This window comes from Crocodylus porosus, unplaced genomic scaffold (genome assembly GCF_001723895.1).
Source record: "Crocodylus porosus isolate Cpor-Errol unplaced genomic scaffold, CroPor_comp1, whole genome shotgun sequence".
In the NCBI taxonomy this organism is placed as follows: Eukaryota; Metazoa; Chordata; order Crocodylia; family Crocodylidae; genus Crocodylus; species Crocodylus porosus.
This window is the reverse complement of record NW_017728950.1, coordinates 23,971,822-23,983,658: the sequence shown is the minus strand read 5'-3', so window position 1 is coordinate 23,983,658 and position 11,837 is coordinate 23,971,822. Positions and strand designations below refer to the sequence as shown.

Here is an 11,837-nt window from a genome sequence, read left to right as displayed (position 1 = left end):
ACCAACAACTTGTACCCCACCCAGCCCTTCCACCCACAAGTGTAAGAGTGAGGCACCTACACCCCCCCCCCAACATACCCTATTACACTTTGCTCCCACCATCATGGGTGGAAGGGTCTGGCCCCATCAGCACTGGGCAGGGTTACTGCTGCAGGTTTAACTGGTATCCCACTCCCTCCGAGCAGCAGGTAGGGAAGTGGGGGGCATGGCTCCAGCTGGGCAGGGTGTGGCGCATGGGGCTGGGGCTGGTGGCAATGCGGAGCCTGTGCCCAGGGGGGCAGTGGTAGCATGGAGTTCAGCTGTGCAGGAAGTGGGTGTGAGGGAGGGTATAGGGACCCCTCTCACACTCCCCCCATGGCCTGCATCCCTGGCAGGCAACAAGGCAGCAACAGCAGCAGGCAGGGGTGCCCATGTTCAGCACTGGTATCTGACTCTGGCCAGCACTGCACATCATGGTGAGCACAGCCCTCGCTGGGCCCTCTGTATCACCAGCACTCCCCGCACTCATGCAGCATGGGAGTGAAGCCCCAGGCACAAGAGGGAAGCCTCAGGTGCTGAAGCCAAATGAGGCAGGGAAGGTATCTAACTCTAGTGCCTGGGGCTTCCCTCCTGTGTAGTGTGAGTGTGGACAGCATCAGCGACAGAGACTGCCTGGCAGGTGGCTGCACTCCTTGCTGCGTTGTACAGTGCTGACTAAAGCTGGGCATCAGCAACCTGAGCGCCCCTGCCTGCTGCTGCACCATGGAGGGAGTGTGGGGGGTCCCCAAACCCTTCCCACCCTCCCTCACACCCCACAAATGCCACACATCCATACTGCAATGTTGCCTGCATTGACTGCAGGAGAGGTCAGTGTGTTCCAGAACCACATACCCACACCCTCCAAACACCACACAACCCCCAACATACCCTATTCCCCCCACGCACAGCTGCACCCCACCACGCACCCACATACCACCATACACTCCCACGCACCACCATACACACACACCACCATACACACACACACCTCACTATACATACACAGCTCCACACAATATAAAAGACTAAGACTTTATTTTTAAGGTATTATGCAATCACCTCTATAAACAGTATGAAAACACAAATCATGACAAAAAATTTTGTAATAAAATTAAAATATGTTATAGTAGGTGTTTGACTTTTAGTGTATGATTTGTTTTTTTCTGGTTCTAAGATGGCAACCCTCCCCCGCTCCCAGGAGTATTTCCAGGGAGGCAAGGACAGGGACTTTCAGTGGCAAAAGTCAGGGGTTGGGGTGGGACTTCTGGTCCCAAGATGGCAACCAGGGAGCGGGACAACTGTCATGGGCAGGGGTACACATGAGGCCCTTGAAAGTTCACCAAACCTCATTAAGCAGCCCTCCACCTGCAATAATTGCCTGCCCTTGCTCTGAGTAGTGCCAGCCCTTGCCATTCTGCTGTGTTCAGGCTCCAGCAGTCCCTATGCCATTCCTGGGGCTCAGGGTCTGGGCTGGGCAAGGCCCTTCCCTTCCAGGCCAGTCTCCCCCTGCACAGGCTTCTTAGGGAGGCAGGGGGGCTCTTGGCCTGGCTCTGGCAGCCTCTCCTACCCAGAGCTCTCCCTTGCCCCCGACCCCCATCTCTCTTTCTCTCTTTCACACCCCCCCCCCGCTGCCACCTCCCCTGAGCCCATCACACCCTACAAGTGGTTCCTGGGACCAGGAGCCCCCCCAGGCTGGGGCTGCATATCCCAGCCCTGGTGTGGGCACAGGGCAGGGCTGCAGTGTGGCAGTTGCCCCTACAGCTGCAGCTCCCACCAGCAGGTCCTGTCCCATCCCATGTGGCCAGCTGGGCATGCAGGGTGTGAGATCTGTGGACGGGATGTGGGGTTTAGGCGGGGAGGGGTGGGTGTGGGGTTTGTGAGGTGGTTGGGGGGTGTAGAATTTGTGGGGGTGAGGTTTGTGATGGATATGGGGCTTGTGTTGGGGCTTGGGGTTTGTGGCTGAGTATAGCAGTGAGGAGTCTGTGGGGGTGGTTTGGGGGTGGGTTTGAGGGCAGATTGTTGGGGGTTTTGTGGCTGCAAGGGGATCATGTGGGTGTGGGGGGGCTGCTTGGGAGGGGTGGGTCCCCTGCCTGCCCCCCGCAAGGTGAACAGCCCTCCTGCAGCAGGAGCTGTCTGGCGCTCAGGGTCTGCCCCCCTCAGCGCAGTGCAGCCCCAGGCCACTCTGGCTGTCACCTGGGGTCCAAGCACTGTAGGCAGGGGCCATGCATTGTGCTGGGCCATGGAGTTGGCCTGTCCCAATGGCGTACAGGGCACTTGGAGACAGAACCTGGCCTAATACATGGCTTCTGCAAGCAATGCTGGGACCCCAGGTGACAGCCAGAGTGGCCCAGTGCTACCCAAAGGTGCGCACCCCCAGGCCAGGCTGGCCCTATGACATACAGCACAGACGGCACAGGGTCTGAGGTGGCTGGAGCCATGCCATGCTGCAGGGGTCTCTGTCAGCAGTGGGCCCTGAGCACCTGGTGCCTGCTGCTACTGCTGCTTCTGCAGTAGGGGGGCTGTGCACTGTGCAGGGGGTAGGCCCCACACTCATGCAGTCCTCCCACACACAATCCCCATCCCCACCCCCACAATCCTACTTACCTAGGGCAGTCCCTGTGTCCAGATCACACTGCAGCCTTGCCCCACTTCTATTTGCCCCAGCATACTGAGGCAGTGTGCTGGGGTAGCAGGGGAAGGGAGCAACTATAGAGACACTCTGGCAAGATGCCAGAGCATGTCTTCAGGGACTCAGACTCTGGGAGTGGCATACCATGGGTCTCTGGCACCCGGGGGCCAATGCTTGCATTTGCGCCCCTGCCCCAGGGACAATCTGATCAGGGTGCAGGACCCAAAGCAAATCAGCCTGTGTGGGGCTCCACCTCCTGCCCCATGGCACATCAACAGGGGTGTTAAATTATTCCAGTCAGCGGCACATTTAAACGTGCTTAATTTTAGGCAAGTGAGTAACCCTATAGAAGTCAGTTCCTTAAAGTTACTCATGTGCTTTGTTAGCTTGCAACAATATCAATTTAACAACAATTTAATAAGCTCTTTATTCACAGGTCTTTAATGTACATAATAAATAAACCCCATTTTCAGGAAAGATACTTAAGCATATGTTAAGGGCTTTTCTAAGGCAGGAACTAAGATTGAACCAATCCTTAATCCACTTTAATGCGCAGTAGACTATTTTACTGTGCATTAAAATGTCATGTAAAAACCTGTGACATTATGCTAATGTGAAGTAAACTAGTCTACTGCACATTAAGTGTCACTAAAAAAGTGTTCAAATGTGCTAGTGTGCATTAGCACAGTCTAATGCACATTAATTTAGTGCTTCACATTGGATGTACTAAATTTCATGCATATTAGAAAAGGTACATTAATGCACATGTAGGCATGCCCAGTAAGACCACATCTACATTTTTAAGCCATAAAACTGCCCTTTCTCTTGCTAGTCTAGAAAATAATCACAAGTTATTCATACAAGATATTTGGAATCCAACAGCTGACTTCAAAGTGAGCAGATTCTGTGGCCTGAACATTTTGGCACTTCATTTTGCAAAACTACTCATTACCTACCATCCTACTCTTGCCCTTTTATATAATAACCTAACATCATATTATTCTTAGAAGTTGGTGAGCTGTCTGGGGTGGCTGTATTTTAATTGTCAGATGAGGAAAAAGCCAACTTCTCAACAGCACCAAACAGTAATATATTTCAGCCATTATATCTGAGGCCTAATCCTGTAAATCTTTAAATCTTAATCACTTGAGTAACCCTTAACCATGTGAGTTGCCCCACTGGGCTGAGCAAAACCAGACATAAGTCATGTTGTCTTACCGCTTTTAAGTAGAATTGCCCTTGGACTGGAATGGAGAGCTGCAATTAAAAATGGATGGCAGGACCTGAGCCAGCATGAGTACCAAATCTAGTCTTTGCAGTGGGACCAAGCCCTTACTTTAGTCCCTGCTTCATCCAAGCATCACAGCCATTCAGCTGTGTGTTACTACTGTGGTTTTAATGAAGGAAAGTATATTATCAGAAATAAAACAGAACTATTTATTTTGGAATGATTCTGTGGGGGCTGGGGTGGAGAGGAAGATTCCTGTGCACTCATATTTTAAATAGGAGATGGGGGGCAAACCTTAGCCAGCATGTTTTCCCTTAATCAGTCCCTGGGCACTAGCAGATGGGGCTTCCCAATGCCAACTGCTAATGCTTTCCATGTTTGCACTCTACATCAGGGGACTGAGCTTGCCAAGTCTGAACTAAAACTGCTGATATACCAAAGGGGCCAATGATAAACAGCGCAACCTCAGAGCACATGAGCCAAAACAGTGGGATGGTGAAAACTCTGTGAACAGCAACCTAGGGAACTAGAAGCTCAGATCATGGAATATGAGGTCCTAATTCTGCAAGGTACAGAAGCAACAACCCCTCCTATGCACGCAAGCAGTGCTATTAGCTTCACCCAGATAGCTGCACAAGACGAGGCACACATTTAAGTACTTTGGGCTCTTAACAGTGAAAAGTTAGAACTACTGGCAATTAGTATAAAAAAAAGATATATTTTAAAAGTCCCACTGGGTAATCCGTAGTTTAGTGTAGTACTCACTGAGTACTGTACCTACTAAAATCTATCTTACAGAATAATCTGACTCTCATTAATGACCTACAAATATTAAGGCAGCCTGCAAAAGTTATATTTCATAGGTTCTTTTGTGGAGCTCGCTATCTTTGATAGCTCGGCTTGTTTATTCTTTGAATACAAGCATCCAAAATTCCTGAGCTGAGAAATTCATGTTCCTTTCCACTAGTAGCCTCAATGCTTGGGCTTCTTTCTTGGATTGTTCAAAGCTTGGTATCCACATATCTCTTAGAGAGGCCCGGTGCACATTTGGAGTGGAGAACAAGAAAGCCTGAGGCTTGGGGCAGCTCAGGTGGTTAACCTCTGCATTCCATCTCCTGGGTAAGAATCCCTGGAAACACAGAAAAAATAAACTGGTTTAATTGGACTAGACAACAGGACAGATAGCTGCAGTGATGTTATTGATGAGGATCGAGTTATCTTCCCCTCCCTAATTTCCAGCGAAATATTCACACATAGCTTCTCTCACTGAAGGAGCGTCTCTGCAGTACCAGCTGTGGAACATTGTCACCCTGATACAGGATCTCTGTGATGCCAGAGAATGAACAAGGCACAAGCAGTGAATGTGAGCTTTTGCCTGTGTCACTCTAACAATGCTGCTTGCCCTGGCCTGGAGAGTGAAAGAGGAGGCAGATTTTCTGCTTATACTTGACAGCAGAGGTCCTGGGGCTGGCTTTTAGACAGAGGAAACCTTGTTACTGGAAACTGGACCAGGACTAGGTTTGTTTCACACAACCTACCAAAAAAACTCATCAGGCAGAATCTGGAAGCTTTTCCTACAGAGGTGGGCTAGACTGAAATGATAGCTGAGGGGCATAAACTTCTATTAGGTAGCAATTCAGAGTCACTTATGGGACATATTTTAATTCCTACTATAAGGTCTGGTTCTATACCCACTGAAACCACGGCAAATGTCCTGCTGATTTCAGATAAGATGTATGGAGAATACCCAGAATTTTGGCCCGTGTAAGCTGGCAAAGCTCTGACTTTAAAGGCTAGATTCTATTCCATCTACTGGGCACCTAATTGCACTTAGGCAGGTAAGTACAATTCTATTCCACCCTGTTTAAATCCTGAAAATTTATCAGTGCATCTATTTTTGCTGTAACACACCAGCATCTGACCCTTAACACTGAGTCACCAAAAAAAAATCCTGTCTCTTCAGAAAAACTGCATAGAAATCACCCATTTTGGTGAACTTTGCTAATAAATGTGACTTTAATATGTAGGGCACAATTTCTATTCCCCTTCAAGTAATGAAAATTACTCAGTCCCAGCTCCCCTAAAAAATACAATTAATTTTCCTAAATATTTCCTCTGTTTCCCCATGCTTGTTGGCAATATAACGCTGCAATTCAGATTACTATTGGAGAAAACAGCAAAATGTATATCACAAGAAATACTGTAAGAATGTGAACATAAGCAGACATGAAACTAATTCAATCCATACTGATAAATGACCAAAAAGAAAATATTTAAAAAGTCAGATGATTTGGGGTACGTCTTTTCTTCGTGACCACATAAATATTTTGACACCCAAAGTCAGTGGCTGTTTCACAATTTGGCTGCTTGCTTTTACTGCGTCACAGTTTAGAGCTACACAAGGAAATGAGCTCATTTTTTCAATCAAATTCCATGTGTAGCAGGAAAATCTCCAATTACCCCATCTCAGGGGAAAGGCTACCAGGACTGAACTAATCCAGCTGAAGCATTTCTGAGGCAGCACTGTATCCATTCTATAAATACAATATATTTTATGTGGTGGTTGTCAATATATCTCCAAAGAGATCCTGCTACCACCGACAGTAGCTTCACTTAAAACATCAAAGCACAAGGGCAATGCACTGAGTACCTTTTCCTGCCTTCTGATGTTTTCCCACACTTTATGACACACCATGCATTCAAACACATCAATGTAGTTGTCCTGTGTGATATCTTGGACTCCCCACTTGCGTTCCTTCATAGCAGTGAGCAGCCTTTTATTGGAAATGTCTCCTTTCAGTTTCCATTCAAGGTAGGCCACATATTCTTGGTCATTTGTGTCCAGGGCCTTGATGTACTGGGCCAGCTCCCTGGGATGTGAAAATCTTGTTACTAAAATTGCACTCTTATTGCTAGGAAGCCAGTCTGCAATGTTAGGGGATCCAAAATACACTGGCACCACTCCCAATTTTAGTGGCCTCCAGAGTTTTTCAGTGATATAGTCCTCACAGACTGCATTTTCAAAAGCCAGAATGAATTTGTATTGAGCTAGTATCGTGTAGAAGCTCCCATCATCCATGGAGGCAGGATTTTTGAGGTGCTGAGGAAGGTCACGGTTATGCAAGCATTCCCCATAGGAGTCCACCTCAATGTAGCTCATCAGCTCACTCACATAGCTGTCCCGGTCAGAGGGAGGGTCACAGTCAGACTGCACATACACAAGTGGTGCTAGCCTTTTCCTCAAGCTGTTCTTCTTCTGCAAAGGGATCATGTATCGCAAAGACTTCAGGACCTCTATGCCCTCCAGGTACTGAGTAGTCAATGGCAGGTGGGAGTGGCGACTAAAGGTAGCTGTGTGGTTAAACAAGGTGATGGTAGGTTTGTGGAAAAGTTTGTAGTTGTTTTTGGGTGACTCTTCATGGAAAAGGGCCCAGTCATGATGGCCTTTACGAGGGAGAGGTAAGCTCTCTATGTTAAAGTCAGTACCTAGACAGAAATAAATGGAATTAGACTTATATTTAAAACATTCAACAAGAAAGTGTATTTAGAATGTACCTGAAATACTTGGGACCCAAATGTGCTTCCATTACTCATGTGAAGCCCCCCCAGCTCACAACAGCTCACCAAAACTCCCTAAGGCAGGGGGGAGGGCATTGCACAGCCACATGTTGAGGGGTAGTGTGCAGCCGGACATGGAGCAGGGAGGTGAGGACAGTGCATGGGCAGGCTGGGACTGAGTGCTGCCGCCTCCCAGGAGCAGGGTTGGGGCAGGGTGGGGAAGCTCACTGGGCTGGGGTGAGGACAACAGCACCCCTCTATAGGGCAGGGAAGCTCACTGGGCTGGTGTGTGGTGGTGGCGGCCACCGCATGCAAGCTTCCCTGCCCCACAGAGGAGCACCACTGCCCTCGCCCCACTACGGCCATGCTCCTGGAAGGCAGTGACACTCTGTCCCCACTCACCCACGTGTACTCACTTAGGACCGGTCCAAGTACCCACAGGGTACTGCTGGTTGACAACCCCTGCCCTAAGTGCCTCTGCCCCAGGGCCCATTGCCATCTGGCAATCCTGGCCCAGCCCCAGGGTCTCCATGGAGACTGGCCCGTGATCAACGCAGGCACAGTGGGCTCAGCTGGATGGGATGTGGCCATGGGCAGGCAGGGAGCAACATCTGGGTGCAGTATGGGCAGGCAGGGCTGGAGCTAGGGCCAGGATCACAGGGCAGTGACAAAGCAGGGCCAGAGCCCAAGGCAAAGTTGCAATGCACTCCCCGCACACCCCTGCCTGTAGAACCAGTGCCCATCACAGGCAGGTCTGGACAGTGGATCATGGCTCTGCCCCAGACCCCACCACCGCGCTGGCACTGCCCCAACATCCCAGCCCCAGCCCTGGCCCTGCCTATCCATCCTGCTCCCAGATGCCACTCCCTGCCCACTCACAGCCCCATCCCATCCACCTGGCTGAGCGCGCCCTGCCTGCGTGGATCCTGGACCAGCCTCCATGGAGACCCCAGCCACCTACTCTGTCCAGTGCCCCCGGAGGTGGACAGACAGACCAGGGTGCCCAGGCAGTAGAGCTTGGTCCAGCAGTGGTGGTGATACTGGCAGCCACAGCTGGAAGGAGCCACTGCCACCAGGGAAGCCAGGAAGCACAGTCCAGACACCACCCTAGCCCTGCTGCACACCCAGGGGTGACAGGACCAGCTGCATACCCCACTGTCAAGCCTACCTCACCATGGGTGGGCCAGGTGGGACTGAGGGACCCGCCACAGGACAGATAAAATCCCCTAGTGGGCCAGTTCCTTCCCATGGGCCATATTTTGCCCAGCACTGAGGTAGATGGATACAATGCAGATAATATACAGCTCAATGACAGTTCACTAGTTCTAGTCTTCACAGATAAGATCTAAGTGACAGCTCAAGCAATATATAAGTAAGAACTGAAAGACAGTCCCACACTACAAAATAGATAGGTTTGGTAGTTATTTATTAAAACCCCTAAATCTATAAAGAACCCAACAGTACCCAATTCCACCTTTACATTAGAAGGCAAAAAATATAAGAGATAAATCAGTTCGTATACCATGGCTGTCACGAAGAAGCTGACAAGGATGTCAAGAAGGAACTAATATCATGACTTGGAAAGGTGGTGCTTATATTCACCAGTTTAAACAAGAGTTGGTCATTGAAAATTTGTAGCCTATACACCAAGCTACAAATCTTTAAGTCAAATAATATTTCCATTCTTACATATGGATATAAATACAGATATCTAAGTGCCTCTGAAAGAAAATGTTTTAGAACAGGGGTACCCAATCTCCAAATGAAGCCTGCAGAGCCATCACATCTGGGTCATGGGGCTCCCATGGGTTGGGAAATTTGGCAGTGGGGTGGCAGTGGTCATTAAATATAGCCACCTCTCCCCCTACCAAATCCCCAACCCCCATGCCCCACACAGCAGCTGTGTCCCCTTCCCCCCTAGAGGGACTAGGACATGCCCCTCCCACCTACAGCTGGATTGGGGGTTTGATCACACACCCCCCCACCTCTGCAGGGCCCAGTCAAGCCCTCTTCCCTTCCTGTGGGGCCAGGTCAAGCCTCCTTCCCTCCTAGAGCTGGGCTGGGACTGGGCTGCCCCCCGCCTACCCAAACCTTCTCTGTGCAGCTGGATGGGGCTGGTTGCACCCACTCCAGATTCCAGATTGGGACCACTGGCCACAGAAGGACTTGGCACTGTCCATCCGGCCCACTGGACAAAAAGTTTGAGCACCACTGCTTTAGAAAAGTCCAATGGATAAATAACTAATGCTGAGGTTCATCGTAGGTATTGGAATATCTGCAACAAATGCCAAAAAATGAATCCAGAGCATATGCTGGAGTGCAATTGGGCAGATGGACAACCCTTCCAGAAGCCATCTGAAAGAAGACCACTGTTCAGAGACAGAAAACTTATGGGACTTACCAAGAGAGGGGGCATGCAATGACATTTTCCAGGATAGAAAAGGATAGCAGGATGTAGACTTCGGTACTACTGAATCTGACCTTTCCTCTCCAGCATTTTGTGTTTGACTAGATGTAATTTGTTTTGGGATTAACTTTGAAGCAGCTAGACCCACCTTCCCCCTTCTCCTTTCCCTCCCCCCCAGTATCAGGACAGTTCTTTCGTGACTGAAGGCTTGAACATACCAGGTTTGATTTTAGTTTAAATGCTGGTAATACAAGTGTGGTATTTTAATCATTATTTTTAATGAAGGGGATACACCTATGGGACAAACTCCTTGATGACAAGCAGTGAATGAAACTAGTGTCTGACCATCTTTAGGAAATATACAATTAAACCGTCTCCACAAACCAGCATTTCTATCACAATACCGATACCGTCATCTGCCTTCAACTCTGGTGAACCGAGAAAATTGACAAAATTTAAAGCAACAACCATATCCCAAGCAGACTTTTGACATGAGAGCAGGAAAAGTGGCAGAGAACACTAAATGCCCAGTGAGGATTTCTCTTTTGCTATTACCTGAATTATCTGAATGCTACCCAGATGTCCGGGTGACTGACAACAGTACAAAACCCTAAGGGTATGTCTACATGGCAGGATGTAGTGTCAGGCAGAGTGATCCAAGCTGGCTCTACATGTATTAGCTTTGGTATCAGAAGCAGTATAACTATATTAGTAGGACAGACCACTCAGGGAGTATACCCTGCTCCTCAGCAGAGTGCTCTGCTAATGCAGCTATTCTGCTTCTGGTACCAAAGTCAGCTCTGAATGAGCTAGTTGAGGTATGTCTTGTACAATGCTGTGTTACCCTGTGTAGAGACAAAGATGTGAGAAAAAGAGCAAAAGCCGCAAAAGACAAATGGGTGGTATATGGGGGACATGGGGAAATAAATACATTCTTTATTCTCCTTTAATGCAGATGGATACCCCTGTGGTGCAACCTTATCCCACTATGATGAGGCACCAAATAGCACATTATGTAACTGTATCTGCCTTCTTATTTTTTACAGTATTTCTGTGATATGAGAACTTAGAGCTAGTGAGGGACTCCATCTCTATATTCAGTACAACAAAAACTTTGAGGCCTATTTTTTAAAAACTCATCTTCCAAATGCAACTAGGAAGACATGAAGAAACAGCAGAGTATAGATGACATTGAAATACCAGAATTGAAGTGATAGTCACTCTAAGCTGACTTCTAGGTGAACTCTTCCTTTCAGTCAGGGTAAAGGAAGGAAGGAATATCAAAATGATGGAAAAAAGAAGACCATGGTGGGAACAGAAAATGGAAGCAACTGAGGCTTATGTAAAGCGAAACCTGCAGAAATATGTGCTATAGATAAAAGCACTGAAATGATTGATATTCCAATTCCAATATAACACACTTAATCAATCTTAGTCAAGCAGTAGACAAAGCTTTTAAGGATTAAATAGATTAAATAGATGATAACAACAGTATGTTACCTGCCACCCGAGGACAAAAGGGAATTAATAGGTTTATGATGAGACAAAGGACATAGAACAAGATTATAATTATGAATGATTTTGACTTCCAAAGTATTAATTAGGAAACCTCTGACATGTGGCAAAATGCAAACAGGAATGATGGATGTATTGAGGGAAGGTTCTGCTTCTTTAAAGGGACCCTACAGACAGGAGTCGTGCTCCTCAGTCTCTGCTTCCAGCAAATGACAGGCTGGACACTAGGGCTGTGCAAAGCTTCGGGTGCTGATTCAATCTGGAGGAGATTCGACCAGATTCGGTGTCCAAATCTCTGAACCTGAATCGAAACAGGGGACCAATTAAAAGGTCTGAATCAATTCAAAGCTCTCCGAAATGATTCAGAAAAGATTCAGGGAGCTGGACCCAGACTCCGAGCTGGTAAGTAGGGAGAGGCAGAGGAGGAGGGAGGGGACCATGGGGACACCCCTGCCAGGCCCCACCCCCTGCCTGCTCCCCCA

The 11,837-nt window shown here is 48.3% G+C and overlaps 1 protein-coding gene and 1 long non-coding RNA gene across 3 annotated transcripts in view; one reads left to right on the top strand and one right to left on the bottom strand.

Annotated features, from left to right (window-relative positions):
- The first annotated feature begins 601 nt into the window (after positions 1-601).
- LOC109323670 overlaps positions 602-11,837 on the top strand; it is a 14,998-nt gene continuing 3,762 nt past the window's right edge. Inside the window, exons 1-2 of the long non-coding RNA XR_002104714.1 lie at positions 602-611; positions 2,356-2,360. This is a non-coding gene — a long non-coding RNA (uncharacterized LOC109323670). The remainder of the gene's footprint in view (positions 612-2,355; positions 2,361-11,837) is intronic.
- The window catches only part of FUT10 (fucosyltransferase 10), a 25,426-nt gene continuing 17,655 nt past the window's right edge, over positions 4,067-11,837 (bottom strand). For both annotated transcript variants that reach the window (XM_019555352.1, XM_019555354.1), the window contains 2 exons: positions 6,526-7,361; positions 4,067-5,004 (listed from right to left, as the gene is read on the bottom strand). In XM_019555352.1, coding sequence (XP_019410897.1) covers positions 4,780-5,004; positions 6,526-7,361 — 1,061 coding nt within the window. In that variant the 3' untranslated portion in view covers positions 4,067-4,779. The remainder of the gene's footprint in view (positions 5,005-6,525; positions 7,362-11,837) is intronic.